The sequence below is a fragment of the Micropterus salmoides genome, unplaced genomic scaffold (assembly GCF_014851395.1).
Source record: "Micropterus salmoides isolate LMB-PRFRI ecotype aquatic unplaced genomic scaffold, ASM1485139v1 Ms_hic_scaffold_15, whole genome shotgun sequence".
Lineage (NCBI taxonomy): Eukaryota > Metazoa > Chordata > Actinopteri > Centrarchiformes > Centrarchidae > Micropterus > Micropterus salmoides.
The window spans coordinates 12,754,577-12,778,487 of NW_024040596.1; the positions used below are offsets into that span (position 1 = coordinate 12,754,577).

The following is a 23,911-nucleotide window of genomic DNA, read 5'->3' on the forward strand; positions in this document are numbered from 1 at the left end:
AGTGGACAAACTGTGCGACGACAACACTCACAACAGGATTTAATGATCCGTTTTCCCGTTTATTCTTTAATTGTCACTTATCGGCATATAAACACCGATATCAATTTTTCTGCAATTAGCTCATATAGAATGCCAATATATCAGTCTGGCTCTAACAAACATCATGAATGAACCAAGGAAATTTGAGAGGGACAAGTGAAAGCAGCAACAGCTAGAGTTTCTTTTGGACGAATATGTTTGTTCCTGTGACAAATTAGATGCTTGTCAGGAATCCAGCTGGATTTTCCTCATCTCCCAGCCAGGCATCAGTCCTGGCCAGCAGTCAGCCCTACCTGCAGCACCAACAGCTGGTCTGCTGGGCAGGCGTTCATTCACCGCTCCTTGAAACCGCACTATGATCCAAGAAATCGGCTTATCATAACAAATTGTTCAACCGTGTCCAAGTCAGGATGAGTTAATTAGCTTTCTTTTGTTCTGGATGATGCGATCACCCGATATCGCCTGCGCTCATACTACGGCAGACAGCAGAGAAAGAGCCATGGCACCTTGTACTGTGTACGCCCTTTAATATTTAAGGCTCATTCATTAGCAAATCTCTGAGCTGGATGTCATTATACAAGCTGCCGAAACTCAAGCCTCTATCATTCAACCTGAGTGGTTTCTGTGTCAGAAAGCATGATGGGACGTTGGCAGGCGGCCTGTTTTTAAGGATCGGATTACTATTGTCAGCTGGTTCTGCCTCAGCAGTGCTACACGTGTTCAGTGACATGCAGCATTAAGAATTTGAAATTAGCTGGAGCTGGAAATGTCATGGCAGCAGTTCAGCTTTGCTTTTTAATGGAGCTATTAAAACATCTGGTAACTGGAGGCACGGGAGTGGAGTTAACTGAGTCATGATAATTAAAACGCAGTGAAATCTGTATTTCATTACCAAATGAACACTGTACTTTTCAATGATTATTAAGAGGCACACACGATGTTTAGTCAGAATGGGTAGTTGTGCTGCTGCAGGTGATTCAAGTCTGGCGGACTTAACACGAGTCCCTTTGCGTCCCAGCTGGCCTTTGTTTGGGATATTTTCGCCTGGTTAACTTCTGAGCTCTCAGTCAGAGGTGGTTGCCTTTGTCCTGACTTAGTGACGGAGCTCCCGAGGACTGAGGGGACAAGAGGGAGGAGTTTTGGTGAGACCATCTGTTGCTGAGACAATTCATCTTTACTTTATACCCTCCAGCTTCAGACTCTTTGGACACACACACACACACACACACACACACGCACACACAAACAGTATTGTTCAGATATGCTGGAAATGATGAAAAAGTACTGATACAACACCAAGTTTCTATTGAAAACCACAAATAAAATTGGCAGTACTGTGCATTTTTTGTTTGCATAAACAACCAATACCTTATTCTCATTTGTATTTATGTTGTGCATGAGGTCATATATGAAAACCATATCAAATGTGCATTAACATTAAATATGTTTTAAAGTATGTGCAATGACCTCATGCACATCATAAATACAAATGAGTCTTAAGAAGACAGTGCTAATGATTATAATGAGCTCAGCAATTATCATAAACATAACATAAATACAGAGGAGTCCATAGCGTTTCTCCTGTTGGAACGCTTTTACAGCAATTTCTTGATTTTTAAATGGACAAAATATGTTGGTTGGGTAGCCAAACTAAGCAACGTGTTGTCATGTGCAATTGGCAAAGTCTGCAGATACATGATGAATACAGCAGCAGAACAACATGTAGTGTTTTTACATGAGTAGGTAACATGGAGAGCTTCAGTCTACAAGCTATAAGCAAGTTAGACAAGCAAACCATGGCATTTTCTGTAAAGCAATTTCCTTCGATCAGGTAGGCCTCAGCACTCCAAAATAAAAAAACAAAATACAACCAATCTCCAGGGCGCTGTCACTGCCTTCTACCACGTTTTCAATGACCCAAAACAAACCAATGTTGTATGCCGCGCCTGGGTCTGGGAAACTGTTGCTAAGAGCCTGACATTTTGGATGAACTTTTACTTTGACAAGGCAAAGTTTTCTCATCCTGAGTTAAATCTTATGAATGTCAACTAAAAAGACAAAGGAAGTCAAATGTTTATATAGAGCTATAGCTATAAATGATTATTAGAATCCGATAAAATATTATAAAGTATTATATCTTTTTGTTTGTTTTTATCTGAATACTGACTAGCTATTTCTGCACAGCTTTGATTATAGTGCCTGGTGGGCAGTTCTCCAGAAAGCAAGTTACTCTGCACAGCCACTGGTGCAGCAAGCCAAGCAAGAATTAACATCTTTATGGGCCAGCTTGTTGCTGACTTTGGTTTACCATATAGTGTTGACTCAAATTAAGCTGTTATTATGTCAATTATTGGGTCCCTTAATGGTTGTTTAAAAACTAGAACTGTGCGCAATGAGCATGTTGTGTAGAGAGTCTTTATCTTTAAAATTATTACTAGGCTTCTCTGAGAAAGTCCCTGTTCATGTAAATGGAAAACCTATGAGACTCTGACAACCAAACCATTCAAGTCAAGTTCTTGGAAAATTGTCCTTTTAATATTTGGGTCACTGGAATTGAAGCAATACCACAATGTGGTGTAGCAACACACAGTATTATAAGCCATCCCACTGCTTTCCATGTCTCTGCATGCTTGCTGTCTCATTCTCTGTAACATCTCATGTAATCTACCTTTAGTTACAACCTAATCCCTGCATGTTTTTTTTACTTTGTTAGTTCCACTGTTCCAGTTGTGAGTACAAACCTCTACAAGACGACGAGTAGCAGCAATAGTTTGCTGAATTCATGTCCCTGTGATTTCCAGTTACATAACAGCAACTGATCTTCTTAAAATCTATAGAGTAAACACTATTAATCTCCTAACTGGACCTCAGTGAACTCACGTGAAGCAGCTTTTCCATGAATAGTCCATGCATGCCAGGCTGGTACCAGGCAGACACAGTCGGTCACTGGTATAGAAAATACCATTCGTCTCACATTAATTGTGTTCATGTGTGGCCACGTGTTGGTGAATACCTCTGTTAAATTTGTGTCCTGATGTTTGTGTTTGTCTGCCTCTTTTTCCAGACAATGGGAGGGCGGACATTATCAAGTGTCTGCACCCTTCCTCTTTCCCTTCTCTCCCCCCTTCTCTGCCTCTTCCTAATTTACACGACCCCCTTTATCCCACTCACTGATGTCCCCCGTGGTTTAAGAGAGCTACATTTAGCTGCGCTTCGTTAGCCGACTGAAAGAAAAAAAAAATCCTTGTTGATGGAAGTGGGTTTGCAGACTGGCCGGTCGGGCTGAGTGATCCTTTGTCCGAAAAGGAAGCCTAAATCACAAAATAAAGAATGGAGACCAATCATCACTCTGGGCTGTTGAGCAAGTTAATTTAATAGACTAAGAATACTTAATCTCCTCTTTGTCTATGGGATTCAGCACTGTTAGCAGACAGCATTTCCTGTAAATATCTGGTGTATTAAACAAAAACATCTCGATCTTTGTATTGACCATGGTGGCAAACACGTCTGTGCTCCATGCAGTGTGAGTGCACACGTGGCAGTCTGTTGTTAATAGTTAATGAGGATTGATGTCTGGAAGTGGTGACCTTGTATAAGGTTTCCTAGTGGAATCCATGCATATTGATCTCTTCAGTTTTGTGCTCTGGTGGACACACAATTCCCTTTTGCTCTCACTTCTGATGATTAATGGTGTTTCTTCTTCAAAGATAGGCTCCTTACGAGAGAGGGTGCCTTTCAGGTAAAATTTCCTCAAAGTGCACATCCTATAAATGTTATACTGAAAACCAAAATGTTCAGTTGTTAGTTGAGAAATACAAACAGGCATGGAAAAGTCTGACATTTTGGCACATACACTTTGTAGCTTTTTGGCAAAAACTGTGAAGATCACACTCAAAACCACAAATTGTCTTTACTGCTCAGTCTTTGTGCTACAGTTCAAGCAAACCAGATGTATACCGTGTTCACTGATGAGCTTTAGAGATGCTGGTGTGTTACCTTCAAAGAAGAACACTTCCTGTCTAGGTGTTTCCCACCTGTTTTCAGTCTTTATGCTAAGCTAAGCTAATTGTCTACTGACTGTTAGCCTCGTACGTAATGGGCAGACATGAGAGTATTATCAATCTTCTCATGTAATTCTTGGCAAGAAAGCAATGTTCATTTAGAAGTTACAGGATGGTTTTTCATAATTTATGTTGTCTCACATGTTGTTGTGAAGCAACACTTGTTGTTTTTGACCCTGACAAATGTGGATTTGGTCATCCTAAAATTTTTACTATCTAGACCGCACAGGCATTTATTCTCATCCATTATAGTCATTAAAACGCAGCCAGTTCTATAAATGTATCTTCCACCACTGTAAGGAAATGACAGTCAGTCTGAGCAATCAGCCTCAGATTCCTGTTATTGCTCCTGGTTACTGAGCTACTAACAAACATGTCTGGGAAGGTCAGTGACTTCACATGGATACACAAAAACAGGAGACCGGTGAAGAAACCCAATCAGCTGTGTTAATGTCTGTCTGAAACCAGTATCTATTCTTGGACTATGGCAAGAAGCTTGTTGTGGTTTGCCTCACTGAAATATAAAAATAAAGAAAGGATGGTGGGCATAGGAAAATTTATTGATTGATTTGCTGAAGTGGCAAATGCTCATTTGGGGTTATATTATTCTGTTTTATGGAGTAAAGTAGCCCTCACAACCCAGAGACTGAAAGCATTTTTGACAGTTTTACAGAGTGTGCATGACTCTGAGTGGTAGTTTTAGTCTCTGACACACCCACTTCAAGCAGGCCTGGCAAACAACTTTTCTCTACTAAAAGGCAATGACAATTTAATAAGAGGATAACTGAGCCAGTTTGGTGTGGTGAGGGAGTAGCTATGTGGTGAGAAGTGCTGAGAAAAAGAGGAACATGGGAAAAAGACTGTGGAGGAAGAAAACCAAAAGGCGTGATCCTAGCTTTTCTAAAATAATCTCTGCTGTCTCTTCTGACTGAGGAGCTATTGCTCACCTGGCACGTTCATATTGCACCTAAATCAGCAGGAATATTTCTTTAACATATCCCTATGTTGCCTTTCCCTGCTCTCTAGTAATAATCTATATAAGCGAAGCAAAGTTCTTAAAATGTGATTGTAATGAAAATGTCCTGTACTTTCTTTAATAAACAGATGACTCCAGTATGAGCCCTGAGTCCAGATGCTAATGGTATTCTTCTGACTATTGTTTTGCAGGGGGCCCGTGTCTGGCTGAGACACAAAGAACAGCTCCTCCCCTCCACCGTCAGCTCCTGTGATGATACATCCCTGGTGCTCACCACCGACTATGGAAAGGTACGAACACTTCTTTTTCACTGATGCAGCATTAATGCTGCCAATGATTAACCACCTCAAACACTCATCTGCCCAGTGTGTCAGCACCATTAGGTGTTTTTTATTGATTCAGGCACTGTTTTTTGACTGTTCCCACATAATTTTATAAACCCCTTAAAGCCAAGAACAAAAGTCACACTTATGCGTTCAAGTCATATCAATGCATTCACAGGCATTAACTGGTGTAGTGTACATGTAAACCCTCCCCTCATGTTTCAGTTGTGATTTACAAGGTTGTATTATAACTTGGGAGGTGAGTGGCCCGCTGTGTATGTGAGAAGGTTAATTGTTTGCACATGTGTTTCATGTCGGGGCTCAGTGGTGGGATCAACACCTTTTGTAATAAAGTAAGAATGACAGGAATGGGCTCCTTGTGTCAAATCATTGGCCTGAGCTTATCTGTTTGGCAGAGCATGGTGGTCTTTGTGTCTGGAGGAAATCCTGTTCAAGAGAGAGAGAGAGAGAGGCAGAGAAAGAGAGAGAGGGGTGGCGATGGACGGTTAAAAAATAGTTTCTCATTCAAATGTGTGCGGGTCACAAGGTGCAGATCGAAATTTTCCCCGTTCCACTTTTATCTTGTGGAATGCCTTTGTACTTATGAGCAATGCAAGCAATCGGCCATTAGCTCTATTTGTTTCAGTGATTGTCCAAACTCAGCTGAAGGCTTTTGGTCAGGTCAGGCTCTAGGGAAGGAACAGGGCAGAGCCCAAGGACCGACTCTGTCTGCAGGATTTCAACATACAGCATCATTTCCGGATCCAGACTCTGTCACACGGCCATCATTTTAACCACAAGTAAAGGCCTTGTGTTGTTCCTTCAGTGGAGTCCTTGATGGTTCATATAACGAAGGTTGATGTATGATGGAGAGGCTGATGATATTGTTTATGTGTGTTTTTAATTTGCTGCTGGACATGTTACATTAGCAATCGTTGCCACAAGTGTTCAAGCATGCAAAATGAGCAACTACACAGCAGTTGGTCCTGAGGGCATGTGGGTTGTGCATGGATTGCTGAGCTGAAGCTCTCTGTGGATTTTCCTGGACCCTGAGCAGCATGGTAGAGAGCTATGAAAGATGTGTGTGAGAGGGAAGTCATCCATGTGCCCTCATCCTCAACATAATTTTTTGATGTTTCTGTGGTAAGCGGTTGGGATTCTTGTAGTGTGAGGAGTCAACCATGTGCTGTCAGGGGGGTGGTCAAGGGGCAGGGATGACTCTGACTGATGGAAACCCCATCTATCACAATGAGGAAGGATCCACAGCACCAGGTCAGAGGTTGGGAAATGAATCAGACCACACTTCTTATTTATTGTCTTCATATGAGTGGAGAATACCACAGAGTGTTGTTCTCAGTCCAAAAACATTTCACCACCCTCAGTAGGAATTAAAAAAAAACATTTGGTGAATGTGACGTCACTTTTTTGCGACCGGGAGTAGGATCGTGGTGTTGCAGCTGAACTGAATGACAGGAATGTGAGACTGAAAAACAGACTCCACCTTAAGAACGGCTGACGGACCTCATGTAATCCCCTGTTCCTGGATAACATATCTACTGAGGTTTATTTGCATTTCCCGATTCAGTCGTAATCTTTATTTAACCCAGGTCCCCTTGGTGTATTAAGGGTATTATGTGTGCGTTGTCTGCGCCCTGGTGTCTATACACCCATGTGCAGTGTCAGAGGTGGTTTGGTAAATACATCCTGGCAGCATTTCCCCTCAGGGGGTGGGATATACCATTATCTGCTGCTTCAGTGCTCACACTAAGGTGCAGCTCCCTGCCCGAGTGCTCAGCTTGCAGTCTCAAGACCCACAATGCCTCGGCTTTAACGGGCTGACCTGGCTGCTGTCATATTAGCATTCATCACTGTCGTCTCTAGTACACCACAGACCTGAGTGGATCAGTAAGATACAGCAGATACACTGAAGCTGAGAGATAAATGTCTTGTGGCCTTGTATGTGTTTTGAGTGCAAGCATCCATCTGTGTGTGTGTGTGTGTGTGTGTGTGTGTGTGTGTGTGTGTGTGTGTGTGTGTGTGTGTGTGTGTGCTTTGTTGCCAGATGGCACCAGCTGGATTAACAGTGTGTGAGTTATCCCCAGAGGGCCGTACATGTAAAGAAAAGCAGGAAGAGCCTCTGTCACCTGAATTAAATGGCTGGTGATGTCATTTTTGTCTTGCTGAACAATAAACTGAAATCGAACTGTGTTAGTCTACGAGTCCCAAATATACCATTTTTATGCATTAATCATTTGACACATACAGTACATAATATTGATTATTATATATCTGTAGGTGAAGCAAACACAGCAAGATTTTAGCCAGACCTTGTGATGTTATTTACGTAGAGCAGAAACCATTAGTTGATTAATCTGCTGGTCACTGATAATCACTTCATCTTTAAGGTAATATTTCCAGCAAAAATGCCAGGAAACACTCTAGTTTCTAAATTGTGAGAATTTGTTGTTGTTTTTTTTTGTCTTATTTTGTAGTAAAAACAAAATGTTTGGGTTTCTGACTGTTGGTGAGACAAAACAAATCATTTGATGATGATTGGGCTTTGGAAATCTGTTTACTGCACAAGATAAGCTACCCCCTCTCCTGATTTAGTTTTTTAGTTTTTTAGCTTTTGCAATCTTGTGTAAAAAAAAAATATTAACCCAATGAACAAAGCCTTTGATTTACTCTTCGCGTAGATGCTTTGCCTTGAGAAATTGACTGAAAAAAAGTGTGATTTCTGAAGTTGTCCACGGCCTGTAGACATACAGTCTTTGAGTTTAAAATAGGTCATTGATGGCCCCTCAGTCCTTTCTGGATTATTGGTCAATGGAGCCATTATGTGAGCCTTTATGTGAGTGATGTGCATTCATGAGTGTGTTCACAGAAATAAAATGCTCACACAAACATTATTGTGTGTGTGGCAAACTTGGGTCTTAGGACTTGGGTCTTCTGTATGCCATGTTAAGGAATATCAATATGAAATGTTTTTCATCATATTGATTTTTGAGGAGGTTGTAATGTAAACTTTTTTACAATTGTTTTCACAATTTTCACCATTAATAAGCCTATCTCCCCCACAACCCCTTGTGTCCTAGGTCTGGGTGGGATCCCCCTTGAGCAGATGACAGAGAGAGAGAGTCAGACAGAGTAAAAAAAAAGAAAAAGAGAGGGGGGCAGAAACAGACAGTGATAAACAAGACAGTGTTTGTATCTACAAGCCTGTGATCTTGTATCTGCCCATGTGTCGTTTCTAAAGGCTGGAATATATCTGCTAGTAAAAGGCCACTGAGCCACAGAACCCGGCGCCGCCTACATGTGAATATTCAGTGGAACTGGTCGAACAAAGCAACAGCAGGGTGTGGTTTCAGCGAGGAGGAAACAAAAGGAAAGAGCGTTACAGCTGCAAGAAAGTTTAAAATTCAGATGGTTTCTAGAGTCGGGACAACAGTTCCCAGTAAGTCTGTAATGCTTTGCATTTCATCAGAGTTTGATGCATTTTAATTAATAAGGGCTAAGTCTCAAAGATTAAACGGAAAACAATAAAATCTGCATTTATGACTACTCACTTAATAGCAGGGCTGCATCTAACAATATTTTTCATTATCCTTTATTCTGCTGATAATTTTCTCAATTAATGGGTCAATTGTGTGGTCAAATTGTCAGTTCAAAACATAAAGATATCAGTTGACTGTCACCAAAGACTAATAAGAGCGGGAATCCTCACAATTAAGAAGCTGAATCCAGAGAATGGTCCATATATTTACATGAAAAATGTTTTTTTTTTTGTCAACCAGCTAATCAATTAATCAACTAATTGTTTCAGATCCACTATAATATTTCTGGAAATATTATATTTCATTGCGTTGTAATGGATCTCTCTGTGTAAAATACTGTATATCTTATGCATTATAATTTGTACAACAAGTACAACATAAATGGATTTGATTTATCAGAGGTTATCTACCACATACCTTCAATTTGCCATGCAGTATAAATGTGTTTTGCGGCGTACTGGACTGCTGCGGTAAGTTTTTGTCGGTTTTTGGTTTTGGCAATTTTGTTAAAGAATGAAGGAAGAAATAAATGAAGAAAGAAGCAGAAAAGGAAACACCAGCAGAAACAACTGTCTGTCTGCCCCGGATCTGTTGCTTCATGAAAATATATTCATATTTTTCTCGGAGGCTCGGATATCAGCAAAACCCTGAGGTTTTCGGTGTTGTTTGTTTGCCTGCTTTGTATCCGGCTATATGGCCGGCAGCGTAGCATACTGTCAACACCAGGCTCCATCTGGAGAGGATTCATTTGTGAAGTGAACATTTTCACTAACCAATCATGAGTCACAAGTTGTTATAGGTGGCATGAAATTATCTCCTGCCATCATTATACCACTCAGATCATTAACGTCGATGATACTGCACACCCCACATGAAACAGGACTTGCTGTAATTATCTTATGGTGCACTGACAGAATGCAATAATCACCGTAATTATAGCTCAAAATAAAGTTAAATAAAGTTTGTTTTGATTAAGAATTGACAGTTGTTGTAGATCCACACTGTGATTTCAAGCTGAAAATCAATAACTGTAGACACAGTGTTTCATCACTGTAATGTCAGGGTAGGACTGCTCTACAGCTCATCTAGGAAAAATGTTCCAGTATGTGTAATTGTTATAATGGACACTAACAGGACATTAGTGCACCTCCTATGGACTGAAATGGAAATAGTAAAGAATATAAGTCTGTGTCTAGACCTTCTCTGCTCTCATATTCCATATTAGTTCCTGTTTACCCATATCCACAGGGGATTGTTTAGTCAGTAAATTATTTGGAAATAAATGTATGAAGACAGGAATAAATATTGATGGCTGTGAAGACATAGCTCAGTGACTTATCTCAAAGGAATGAAACCAACAGTGGAACCAAACAATAAAAGACCACAGCGGATGTGAAGGAATGTGAAATCTCTTTTAATGCTGGAAACTCAGATTTCTCTGAGCATCTCTGGTGTTTAAGGTATGAAAAAAGTCCCAGAGGCTCGCTGTTGTGAAATCCGAACAGTGAATTATTCAGATAAGATCAAAAACATATGAAGTAGAGATAGAATAACAGTACAGAGTTTCTGCAAAATCTGAAGGGACAATTCCTCTCTTGTGTGTTATATATTTTTCTGGAGGAGTAGTACGGGTGCTTTCCAAACTTGCAGCTCATTGTGTGTTTGGCTATAGCAGCCATATTTGTTTTCCTCCTGTGAAACTTGAGGTCCTCACTGCAATCGAGAGTGTAACATGGACCTGTAGCCCCTCCTAGTCTGTTATCCTGCATTAGCTTTGCTCCCAGTCACCTCAATGCAACTTTGAACTTGTGCTTTGGGAACTAAAGAATGCTGACACAGACAGAAGATGTATCTCAGATTTCTCTGGTTTGCTTCATTGAGTGTCGGGCCCGTTGTGTCTCCATCAGTGTCAACAGAAAGTGAACACAGACCTGGGAGGCTCATCAAAACACATTATTGTAATTAAATAAATAGGAAGAATTGAAATATAGCATGTTCCATTCATATACAGTGTATTATCAAATGCACTGCAATTCCAACAAAGACAAACAGCTAGAATTGCCTTTTGTTAAATGTCACTTTGTAATGTTTGAATGAAGAAAGAACACATTCCTCCTTTTACAAATGGAAAGATGAAAAAACATACTTACTCAGTTCAGCAAACTTTAAAGAGATGTTACTTTGCTATAACTCTTCTCTACTTGTGCTACTGTTACATTTTAAAATTTACCATTATACATTATGTACCATTATATTGTTGTTCAGCAAAATGACAGTGTTGCTTTAAAGATCAACCATCTTAAGTAGAATCCCATAGATGCTTTTATTTGATATTCTATACACCTAAAATCATGTTGTTCATATCGAAGATATAAAATTGTTGTTTTTTGCAGTTGCATGTTTTGATTTGTTTGTCAAATAATCGTGCTGATTTATTTCACTCTCACTCATTGTTAAATAAACAGAATATGGTTTTGTATGACGATTTGTATGTGATCCACCTGAGCCTGGGTGTTGATACTGACATCAATCACAATAAGTGAGTGATGTAATTGAATGCAACGCAATAATTCTGATTAAGGATATAAAACAAGTGAAAATCCTATTTGATTTATTAGTCAGATAGGCCCTGCCTGGTGAATCAAGGCTAATTTTCCAGAGAGGAGAGGGTGGGGTTAGCGAAATGTTTAGGGACATCTGGCTGTAAATCTGCAAGCTTTCGCTCCATGGATGACATCATGGCACCTGCTGCTGTCTCCCCAAGGTCTTCACCCTTTCACAAACCTTAATACCACAACAACATGTAGCAACCGCCTGATGACTGCATTGTTATTGTGCTGTTGCCTCAGCATACACCCATTCTCTAATGGCCATCTAACGCGGTAATGGACATGGCAGCCAGACAGTCAGTTTATCACTACACATACTTAGATTTTTCCACACTTTTATACAGATTCACTTTAGCTAATGCACTGCATAAAGATGAAAATGATGGAATCCAGTAATGATATTTACACACAGAGTCAGCCTTTCAACAATGCTATCTCCTTCACAGGCTTACATATCATATATTTTGTAGAATGAGACACAGTTGCAATCATAAAGCATTATTTCTTCAGTTACATGTCTTATCGGTGTGCAAATGACTCATGCTATATATATATATATATATATATATATATATATAATAATCACCACTATGTAGTTCCCCTCAGCTTTACAGTGCATTTTAGCATCTTTCAGCTCATTGTTTTGGTTTTGGTCTGTTTTGGTATAATGCCACCGCTCTTGTCAGCCCCCTTTATTTAGCCGCAGCAGGCAACTGTTATTGGGGTAAAAGCTCTGATAAACCCACTGCATTTAGAAACTAAGAGCCAGATATTAGTAGAGACCAAAAACAGAGCTAAAAAGAGTGTGAATGTTGGACTTAGGTGACCAGAAACATGACTCCAAATGAATGAAAATGTTTCTGTTTTTGGTATCTTAGATTATTTGGCTGTACATTCTAAGAATCAGGTAAACCCTTTCAAACCTTCCTCTACACTGAATCAGCAACGCAGCAGTTCTGTGAAAGACAGTATCTGCTCCCGACTGGGACACAATTGAATATGCCGAAAGAGACGGCAGTAATGCACTTGGACACCACAACCCCCGCTCCTTGTCCATCAGTATTGATCTCCACACTGCTTCCCATCAAGTGGCTGACACAGTTGTAGTCTGTCTGTTCTCTTATCTCATACCTGTTCCATTAGAGTTCTGATGGCCAGAAAGTCTGCGAGGCTCCCCGACTCTCTGTGGATTTCTGTTGGTTTATTAGACTGTTTTTATGTTTCACCGGCACTATAGAGACACTGGTACTTCTTATTCCATCCGTTGTCTTTCTGACTAGCTCCCTACTTCACGTCTAAACTATAAATGGGCCTTGAATGTCAAGACAATGATATATCCAACCATCCCATTTACTCTACTGCTGCATGTAATTGGCCTTGTTGCAGGAATGTGACACGGTGAGACTAAGAAGTGAACTGAACAAATCGAGGAGAGAAGTCCGGGCATGAATTAGACGGGGGCTCTCTATCTGTCGGGTATGCCAACAGCAGGCACAGGCATGCTTAATGACTTAGTCATTTTAACCTCAGTTATTCATGTCACATATATGCATGCCGGCACTATGGTCACAGTGGAAGACTAATGTGCAAGCAGTATGACTCAGATCTGTGAAAACTTGTCTACCTGCCCTCCTGCTGCATGGGTGCTCTTCAGAACAATCTACAGTCGGTCTCTGGCTGTCCGCTGCCTTTTTTAAATTTTAAATTGTCTCATTGAGATTAAAATCTCTTTTTCAAGAGAGACCTGGCCAAGACGCAGCATAAAAAAACATAAAGGACAGTTTCCAACATATAAAAGACATCAAGTACACAAACATACATAACACAAGCCCCTGTGTTGAATAAGGCAGAATACAACTTTATAAACCACAGCACTGCTCCATATCCTGAAGGTTCCCAGCAGAAGGTGCAGCAAACGTGAAGGTTTTTTTTACCTAATTCTGTTTGGACACGGGGGACCAACAAGTGTAGGACGTCCTTTGAACGTAATCACACCTTTGTCAGCTGTGATGGGAGATACTGAAAATGATCATAAAGTCGTTGCTTCTGTAATATTAGTTATATTCAGTGGAGTTAACCTTGGCATGATAAGAAATGATTGCCAGGGTCTGATTGGCTTATCACCCTGGCCGAACATTTTCTTGGTGGAAAGCCTGACTCTATAAGTTGTTTAAGTCATTTTATCAAATCAAAATGGCAAATATTTACTGGTTCCAATCATTAATTGGTATTATTAGTATAATACCAAGTATTTCTATGTTTTATATCTTCCTGAAAACTGAATATTTTGGGGGTTTGGACTGTTGCTCAGACAAAATAAGTCATTTCATTATTTGTTTTTGGGCTCTGGGAAATTGTGATGCTCTTCTTCTCACTATTTTCAGACATTTTATAGACTAGACGATTAATTGCTAAATCAATAAGAGAATTTAATTGCAGCTCCTAATGTATTCAGCTGTTATTTTTCCATTCCAGTTTGGTAAGTGTATGCTGCAGAGGTAGCATTTAAACAGTGAACTTACAGCAGTGCTTATTTGTATTTAATTGTGCCAGTACTCAAAGGGATTTTCTCTTCAAACAAGCTACGAGAGGCAGCAAAGATGTGCACATGCTGCTGCATTAGAGCTCGGAGTTCTGCTTGGACTTCCTCTTTTTTTGTGAACATGAATAACCATTTCTATTTCTTGATAGTAACGTGCACCGTCAAATGAATAATTCTTGCATATGATTCATGCACCCCAAGAAGTGTTTTGTTTTTGACAATTTTTAAAATATCATAAAAGCTAAATTTTGTGTGTGTGTGTGTGTGTGTGTGTGTGTGTTGTTCCAGGTGATCTACCTACAGAAGGCAGAGCTGAGCAGGGAGACGGTGTACCCAATGCACCCCAGCAGCATCCCCGGAGTAGAGGACATGTCCACACTGGCAGAACTGCATGAAGCCGCCATCATGCACAACCTCTTTCTGCGCTACCAGAAAGACAACATCTATGTAAGGCACAATCTGTGAGCACATTTACCATGTACCACCATGATGCACCTGGAATATGCGGGTCCATTGTGTTGTTCAGGGGCATATACTGGTAACTGGGATGTGCAGCACAGCTAGACTGTAGATCTCAAAGTGTAACAAAACTCAAAAAAATCAAAAACATCAACATGAAACGTCAGTTTTTTGGTGTCATTTTTTTATAAAGCAACAAGATGTATTGTGTTTTGAGTAAGGCACATGACTCACATTCTCCCTCTTGCTTGCTATTACTCTGCAACACTACAAACCCTCTCTCCAATGCATCGATAAGCTGCACAGCTGAATAAAACAATGAAATAAACACTGTTACTAACTTTAACAGATGTGAGCTAGGCAGACTGATGATAAGGTTCTAATATTAAAAAATATTAAATAGCAAAGTACAGATAACTCCTGGAATAGGAGCTGGATTTTCCATTAAGAATGCAAGATTTCAGATATGTTTGTCTGACCTTGTTTCACTCCCAGGATTATTTTCATGGTAGAGCACTGAAGTCCCATTGAAACACTACCCCGGCTTTATTAAAATAATCATTGCCCACAGACTCACAGTAACTATGTTTTTGGAAATCCTATCTCTTAATCTCGTCTCAGAAAGTTCGCCCGGTCTGTCTACATAGCATTGCAGAACAATGTCATTGTAGAAAGATGACCCACAAACACACTTTTGTGAGGCACTTTTACCCAAAGCGCATTACCCGAGCAGGAGCAATGGATCCTAAAATATTACCAGGCTTAGTGGAAACTAGGCCATATGCAGTAGTTTAAGAGTATTACTAACTACAGGTACTGCGTACATAGGAGACAGGAAGCTGGGTGAATCTACTGAACTGATAGTATTAAGTAATTGTACTGTAGATCTCATACAGAAAGATGTAAAAGCTGCAAATTCCATACCATGTCTATTCTTTCACTGATTATCTGTGTCTGTCTTTTTTTAATTGTCCTCTCATCTCCTTTTTCTCCCTCGCTCCTCTCTTCGCTTTTTAATTTCCCTCAGACCAACATTGGTTCGATCCTGGCAGCAGTAAATCCCTATAAGCAGATATCGGGCCTGTATGACGGCACTGCAGTCGACCTGTACAGCAAACACCAGATGGGGGAGCTGCCTCCTCATATCTTTGCCGTGGCCAACGAGTGTTACCGCTGCCTGTGGAAGAGACACGACAGCCAGTGTGTTCTCATCAGGTGAGGACTGGGGAGACAGTTACAGTTTCACTTCAAAATACAGGATCCACGTTTGATAAAGTCAAAATGATTGAAAGTACAGTTACGTAGCATGAAACCAATCCTTTTCGAGTCCTCTCATGACTTTAGCTTGTGAGAAAGCCCTAGCTCAAACATTTTTAAACTAAATTCCTCATGGACACATTAGAAATATGCTTAAAATGTTTGATTAATATACTTCTCTCTCTTACTCTCTTTGTCTCTGTGTCTTCAGTGGGGAGAGTGGTGCTGGGAAGACAGAGAGCACCAAGCTGCTGCTGAAGTTTCTTTCAGTGATGAGTCAGAACTCAGCAGGTACTCCTCTGTCAGAGAGGACCACCAGGGTGGAGCAGGCTCTCGTCCAGAGCAGGTACTGTTTGAACCCCAACCTCTGACCAAGACTGTTCATGTATAAGAGTCTCATTAAAGAATCAACACTTGTTCCCTTTGTTATTATTTGTTATGTCACAAACTGGCTCAGGGAATGTGACAAGGAGGGAGTCCACACAAGCGTTTTGCTTAAAACAAGTACATTGTAAGCAATGCATAGATGTAAGATATAGGAAGGGAGAGACCCGACTAAATACATGGGCCAGCTATTATAGCCCAAGGGCTCAGGTGAGCTTAATCAGCTGACAACCCTCTCATGTCAAGCAATTGCCTGCTGAGGTTGGCCAGGACAGCCTCCAAGACAGTGGGAAGGGCATCACAGTTGTCTCTTATCTTTTATCTTTACATTTATTTTGATATTTTTTGTTTATATAATAAACATAATTAAGTAGTAAGCTGTGTTAAATCTTGTCATATCTGTTTATTCTGCATCAATTTGTTATAATGTTGTTATACATCTGGATCTTGATCAAAATACACAGTGATGTAGCGACATGGGGAAATGTAAAATAAGGTTTTCTTAGTTGATTTGTTTCTTCTGTCTTAGTCCCATCATGGAAGCCTTTGGGAATGCTAAGACCGTGTACAACAACAACTCCAGTCGCTTTGGGAAGTTTATACAGCTCCACTTTTCCCAGAACGGGAACATTCAGGGAGGCTGCATCATTGACTGTATCCTTTATCAGTTCATATAGATAATGTAAAGAAATTTGATGTCAGTAGTGTCTGATTCAGAGGATGTATTCACTTTAAGTTGTCATTGTTGTCCTTGACTTTCAATCATCAGATTTGCTAGAAAAGGTAAGTTTGTGTTGCAGCATTTGGTAGCATCGACTGGGATCAGCAAGTTAATTATTTGATTTAGTCATTATGTAATAGCACAGTCAATAGTCACTCCTGAAATACTTTTTCTTCTAACCATTTTCTCTTTCCAAGAACCGTGTGGTTCGACAGAATCCTGGAGAAAGAAACTACCACATCTTCTACGCTCTGCTGGCAGGGGCAGACAAAGACCACAGAGGTTGGTTTCTACTTATTTTAAGTTTTCAACCGATGTAGTCAGTCTTCCTGGCTACTAACTCTTTAACATACACCTTACTCATATGACTATAATATCTGAATTATAAAGATACAGGCATCTCTAAAGGAAATGCTAAATAATAGTATTATAATATAAGAGCAGGTAGCCACTATGAAGTTTTGTGTAAAAAATCATATACATGTATATAATGAAAATGCCACAATTTGAACAACAGGAGCTAATGGAGGAGCTGAAGTTTTTGGTTTCTTTTCACAGGAAAGGGTAGACGTTAGCAACAGAATACTTCATGTAGCTGAAAATCTATTTGCAGTGAATCAATATGTGGTAATTGTTGATATTGAAATATATATATATATATATATATATATATATATATATATATGATATATTAAATTCTCTCCCTTGTATGCTTAAGAAGTAGTAGCATGAAGATAAGAATCAACTCACATTACGCAGACTTAGGCATGGATGCATTTTTATTTTATTTACCTCTAGTTTTCCTAACGTTTGTGTCTCGCAGACATGTACCTCTTGGCAGAGGGTCCTGAGTTGTATCACTACCTGAGCCAGTCAGGCTGCGTGCAGGACAGCAGTCTGGATGACAAGCTGCTCTTTGAAAGTGTGATGGTAAGGAGTGGATAAAAGGAAAATCCAGAAAGGATTTTTTTTTGGGGGGGGGGGTGTAGTTAGTTTGCTTTTCCTCCAGAGGGTGGCATCGCCCTTTATCATGAGTGTAACACCACCTTTCTAGACAGAAACATCACTTCTAGAAAAGTCTGAGGGAAACATGATATTTTATTGTCATGTTGGCTTTTCATAAAAGTGTTCCATAGCTCCAAGGATAAATAAAATTAGGTTTAACTGCTGTCACATCTTGAATGGGTCTGGTTTGTTTCCTTATAGTAACCTATTGTCTACCTTTGTCTGTGCTGTGTCGCAGGAGGCCCTGAAAGTGATGGAATTCACTGAGGAGGAGATCAGAGACGTGTTCAAGTTGCTGTCTGCTGTCCTCCAGATGGGCAATATTGAGTTTATGACTGCTGGCGGAGCTCAGATCACTTCCAAAGGGGGTAGGAGAAGGAATTAAGAGAATAATATACAACAGACCTGCTGGTGTGTTATATTGATACTGCCGAAACCTTTCTACACATCCTCAATATGTACTGCACTGTTTGAACTTTGAAGGACACAGATAAGTAAAAATATGAAAGTTTGGGAATGCTTATCTCCATCATTTCTGAATAATTTCCAAGGGGGTTTGACTTGGAAGACATTTTGTACTACTTATAGGTAAAATAGAGATAGTGCTAAATTAAAAGGCAAACATACAATTCAGCATGTATGGAACTTTCCACTATTAATTTAATACTAACTAAGGAAGTTCCTGTTTCCCCTATAATTAATACTAATTATTACATAGTTATTTCTAGGACACTTCCTAGGCAGTCATTAGGAATTGATTTGGAAAAGTGTTGTCAAAGTGTTTTAATCATGAGAGCACAGTGCTTATTAAACAAGTTCTCTTTTGGGAAACCAGACAAAGAAACAAACCACGAGCTCTTTGGTGGGACAGTCATTACTAACTACTAAAATCTATACAACTTTATTTTAGATCCTAGTCAATTTACATAGATTATTTAAAAACATAACAGCAATGTAAGGGAAATGTGTGTATGAGCAAATATTGCATATGACAGCATTGTATGGCCAAGCGGATACAAAATGTGAAAAAATATTTAATGCTGTTTAAGGGGAAAACCAGACAGATTCTGGCTGCAGTGGAAAAGCCAGGTCCACTTAAAATGAACTATTTCTTCTGCTAGAATCTATTGTAGAAAACCTTTATTTTCTAATGCAGACAGTTCTCTCACCACTGATGTTGTATTCCTCATGCCCCTGTGTTTGATTGACGTTGCACTAGCAGACAGAGCACTGAACAGGCTGTAACATGAACTCAAGGCTCCTTTGTTCACTGTGTCTGACCTCTTTTTCTAAAGAACCAGCGAACTACAGTGAACCCAGCCTACAGAGTAGAGTTTCCTATAGACTGTATAGGATCACAGTCTTTATGTCACAACTGTTGTTTGACACCAATAAGAGCCACCTGAATACTTTGTGTTCTGCATTAGGTTTCAGAATCAGAATCAGATTCATTGCCAGGTTACCTGATTCTGTCGCACAAACACACTCTACAACTAATCTATCTGTGTGTGTTTCAGTGGTCAGTAATGTCAGCGAGTTGCTCGGCCTGGACTCCTTCCAGCTGTCAGAGGTGTTGACCCAACGCTCCATGATCCTAAGAGGAGAGGAGATTTGCTCTCCACTCACTGTGGAGCAGGTAACAGTACATCCAACCCAACTTCCTCCTCCGATGCTCATTACAGGAATCACACAGCTAACATTATTTCCCACATTTCAGGGATCATTCAGGGGTCTGCCCTGTTTTTTCACACACACACACACACACACACACACACACAGCCTTTCTCCCACATGCCTCTCCAGATCCCTTGCGTGACTCCCAGCCATTTCCTGCTTTTTGTCTGCCAGATTCCTGGCACAATAAAGCCATCATGATAGTGATCTGAGTCAAAAGCACAATAGAGCCAATGACTGAGGGCAAAGTGAGAGTCTTCTCCTCTAGAGGCAGCGCAGCCAGGCACCAAGACATTGGCACAATAATTCACTGGTGTCTCTCTCTCGGCTTCAGATGTCTATGCTGTGGTCTGTAATTAATGTGAATATTTCGCAAGTTGTATCTGCATGCATTATCCTTTTCACCATATGCCACAAGGACATTCTGACTCATGACACAATCCTTTTTGGATGAGCTCAAGCCTTCGGGCCCACTCATATGCATGAATATAAGCGAATATGCAGAATGGACCTTTACTATTATCACAGGGACACGAAAGTCACAAGAAAGCTTTTCAACAGCAGACAAAGAGCCTATGCTGTCACCCTGCTGCTGCTTGTTCTGTGTGGCCTTTGAAGCAGCTTGTCTCTTAATAGACTTCATTATCCCAGTCCTGGAGTTGGTAAGAATGGCTTCTTCTCACAGAGGCCAGGGGTCACCCACCCCACGACTGCCTGCACTAGGACACCCCCCACTCCCCCCATCCCGGACAAACATCCATTCTTCTCACCCCTGTGACGGAGATCCTGGAGCCACCAGCACTCTGTTCGTACCCGCTGGTTACAAGAGGTGACGGGGAATGATGGATTACTGAAAAGCCCAGGAGCATTGTTGCCCCAAATACAGTACACACCGCCACACTCTTGTTTTGTTTTCAAATCAAGCACAATGGCTGTGGAGGAAATGTAGCTGGCAAGCTCAAGCTTTGGTGTCTGGCTGAAAGGCTGACTCCACAACAGCTGGAGAAAATCAGAGCTGGCGATTAACTAGATAATGTAATTTATTTGACTTAGTGTGGCTAAATGTCACAAATGACAACATCTATCTCGTCAGTCACATAGAAGTAGAGTGTACGATTAAGATAGCTTTAAACAATTATAACGTCCACTTACTTTTCCTGGAGCTTCTGAGTATGTCACTTGGTCTTCCTCAGCAGGCTGATGTTTGCTCGGTTATCATGGATCTGTAGATGTTTATACTTTCCATGATTTTAAGCATCTCTAGGACTTCTCATCTATGAGTTTGAGCTTGTGTTTGACAGCTAATTCCTGACATTGGAAGCTTTCAACCACATCGCATGGTCGTCATCTGCAGATTTAGTTTTTAATCTTTATAATTTTCTGCCACTCATGTTCTGCATGTAAATAAAAATCCCAATGGTGTAGTAATCCCAGCAGGTTAAAATACACTAAAAGAAAAATATATATACAGTATGTATATGCACGATACTATTTTAACAAACTCTGCCTTATAAATAGTGTTTGTCCTGTGTCCGCTGGTGGAGGAAGTTTTCAGATCTTTTGCTTAAGTAACAGCACCAGTACAACAATGTAAAAGTCCCGCATTCAAAATACTAGTATTGTAGTGTTATTAGCGAAATGTCTGTATACTTGCCACCATTGCCTCAGTGTGCCTTGTTTAATTATGCCCCATTTGGGCTGTATGAACTTTTTATCTCTGTGGGAAGTGAAAAAAAAGGTAAAACAGCATAGGTGTCATTTCCTTGTGCAGGGTTTAAAAAAAAAAAGATAATAAAACTGGAGGCAATCGTCTAAGAATTCATGTTTACATATTACTCTGAATTGTCATTGTTTTCGCTGAATATTTTTAAATACAACAAAAACTGCCTGCAGTGCATCACTCTTAAGATATGTAGGCGATAAAGGACGCTGTCTGTTGTGAAAACAGACATTGTCTTACCTGTTGCCTGCAGGCAGGCACTGACATAACACACCTTTGTCTCCAAACCACTATTTGTTTTATAGACACACCACTGAGGCCTCACACACCCATCAAACAGCTGTAACCACCATCTGATAGAACTGACGAAATGTATATGGTGATATACTGTATGTTGTGTTTAGTATAAAGTCTGCAAAGTTTCCTCTCTCTTGACTTCATCCATGGTAAACTTTGTTCTTTGTTCTCTTCATTTTGTGATTTGCAGGCTGTGGACTCGCGAGACTCAGTTGCCATGGCACTCTATTCTCAGTGCTTCTCCTGGATCATAATGAGGATAAACCAGAAAATCAAAGGCAAAGACAACTTCAAGTCCATCGGAATCCTGGACATCTTCGGCTTCGAGAACTTTGAGGTGAAAATAAAAAGCAAATAAATCGTAATCCTAAATTTAAAGTTGTAACAGTTACAGTATCTCGCAAAAGTGATTACAACCCTCACATTTTTGTAAATATTTGATTATATCTTTTCATGTGACAACACTGAGGAAGTGACACTTTGCCACAATGTAAAGTAGTGAGTGTACAGCTTGTATAATAGTGTGAATTTGCTGTCCCCTCAAAATAAAACGTGACACAGCCATTAATATCAAAACCGCTGGCAACAAAAGTAAGTACACCCCTAAGTGAAAATGTCCAAATTGGGCCCAATTAGCCATATTCCCTCCACGGTGTCATGTGACTCGTCTCAGGTGTAAATGGGGAGCAGGTGTGTTGAATTTGGTGTTATCGTTCCCACACTCCCTCATACTGGTCACTGGAAGTTCAACATATAATCTACTAGTAAAAGTAAAAAGTAGCTCATTTAAAAGTTACTCAGAGTAAACATTACGTAGTTACTTTTTATCCTCCTAAAATAACTTATTTAGACTAAGTTAATATCTTATTTAAAGGCCTACTTATTATACTTATTTAATTAAATCGCAGTCTTTTGCTTGGCTCCTCTTAATAAGACATGATATGCTATTTTTGCATGGATCTTGCATAAAACTGGCTGTGATTTAAAATGTACAATAATTTAAAGAAAACATACTTAAAGTAAAATTACAGATTATAAAAACGACTCAAAAAAGTACAAGTACACAAAAAAACGCAAGTAAATGCAATTTGTTACTTTCCACCTCTGCTCATGGCAAAGAACTCTCTGAAGATCTGAAAAAATAATTGTTAGGGGTGTACTCACTTTTGTTGCCAGCGGTTTAGAATTAATGGCTGTGTGTTGTGTTATTTTGAGGGGACAGCAAATTTACACTGTTACACTGTTATCAAATTTTTAGAAAAATGTGAGGGGTGTACTCACTTTTGTGATATACAGTATTTCACATGAGAGATTTGAGTATTTCCTTGTTTCTGTGTGCTGTTCTTACTGGTTTGCAGTGGACGGGCGATACTTCTGTGCTCATATATTTTAATAAAACATGAAGCTGCATCCACATTAACTGCTTTGAGAGGCTTTAAAATCATCATTTAAAACTTTAAAGCTCTTAGTGAAGTGTCTTGTCATCGCTTGTTCAATGAGGCAGATGGAGTACATGTGATTTAAATATTTTTTAACAAGGAAATTTCAATTCTTTGGGGGGAAAAAAACAAATGATTAAAGTAGAGTATTGTCATATGCCCTAAAACATGTCTGAAAGGGAATCCTACAGAACTGACTGCTTTGAAATCTTCCGTCTTGTAGGTGAACCGGTTTGAACAGTTTAACATCAACTATGCCAACGAGAAACTCCAGGAGTACTTCAACAAGCACATCTTCTCGCTGGAACAGCTGGAGTACAACAGGTAAACATGTTTAATATGTTATATTTAATATGTTTAACAACTAGAGCCATTTCTACAGATTGGGCTTGTATGCTGGTGGATATATTGAAAGTAAAACAAGTTTTTTCATGTGCTGGAGACAGCACATCCACAGACAGATAGGACTGGGGATGGGGGTTCGTCCTCCTCACGGCAATATAGGCAAACTGCCAGAGGTTTGGAATCGGCTCAGTTTCTCCCCCAGACAGTTGTTTTCTTGTAAAATGGACCAGCAGCTTGGACATGGCTCATTTCATCACATGTTCATGCTGGACAATACAGCCATTGTGTCTTCTAGTGGTTTATATTTATATATATATATATATACATGGTGTGTGTGTGTGTGTGTGTGTGTGTGTGTGTCTTTGTCCTCACACAGGGAGGGCATCCAGTGGGAGGCCATAGACTGGATGGATAACGCAGAGTGTCTGGATCTCATAGAAAAGGTAACAGACTGTCAGTCAGACCCCAAGAGAGCAGTCACCACCGGGATCGACCGCTAACCACCA

The 23,911-nt window shown here is 40.1% G+C and overlaps 1 protein-coding gene across 1 annotated transcript in view; it reads left to right on the forward strand.

Moving 5' to 3' along the window:
* myo10l3 (myosin X, like 3) overlaps nt 1–23,911 on the forward strand; it is a 56,393-nt gene that overhangs the window by 8,749 nt on the left and 23,733 nt on the right. Inside the window, exons 2-14 of the mRNA XM_038720380.1 lie at nt 5,268–5,366; nt 14,393–14,551; nt 15,591–15,778; nt 16,032–16,166; nt 16,734–16,858; nt 16,974–16,987; nt 17,123–17,207; nt 17,749–17,855; nt 18,169–18,298; nt 19,448–19,566; nt 21,812–21,958; nt 23,284–23,384; nt 23,782–23,848. Of these exons, the coding sequence (XP_038576308.1) occupies nt 5,268–5,366; nt 14,393–14,551; nt 15,591–15,778; nt 16,032–16,166; nt 16,734–16,858; nt 16,974–16,987; nt 17,123–17,207; nt 17,749–17,855; nt 18,169–18,298; nt 19,448–19,566; nt 21,812–21,958; nt 23,284–23,384; nt 23,782–23,848 (1,476 nt within the window). The remainder of the gene's footprint in view (nt 1–5,267; nt 5,367–14,392; nt 14,552–15,590; nt 15,779–16,031; nt 16,167–16,733; nt 16,859–16,973; nt 16,988–17,122; nt 17,208–17,748; nt 17,856–18,168; nt 18,299–19,447; nt 19,567–21,811; nt 21,959–23,283; nt 23,385–23,781; nt 23,849–23,911) is intronic.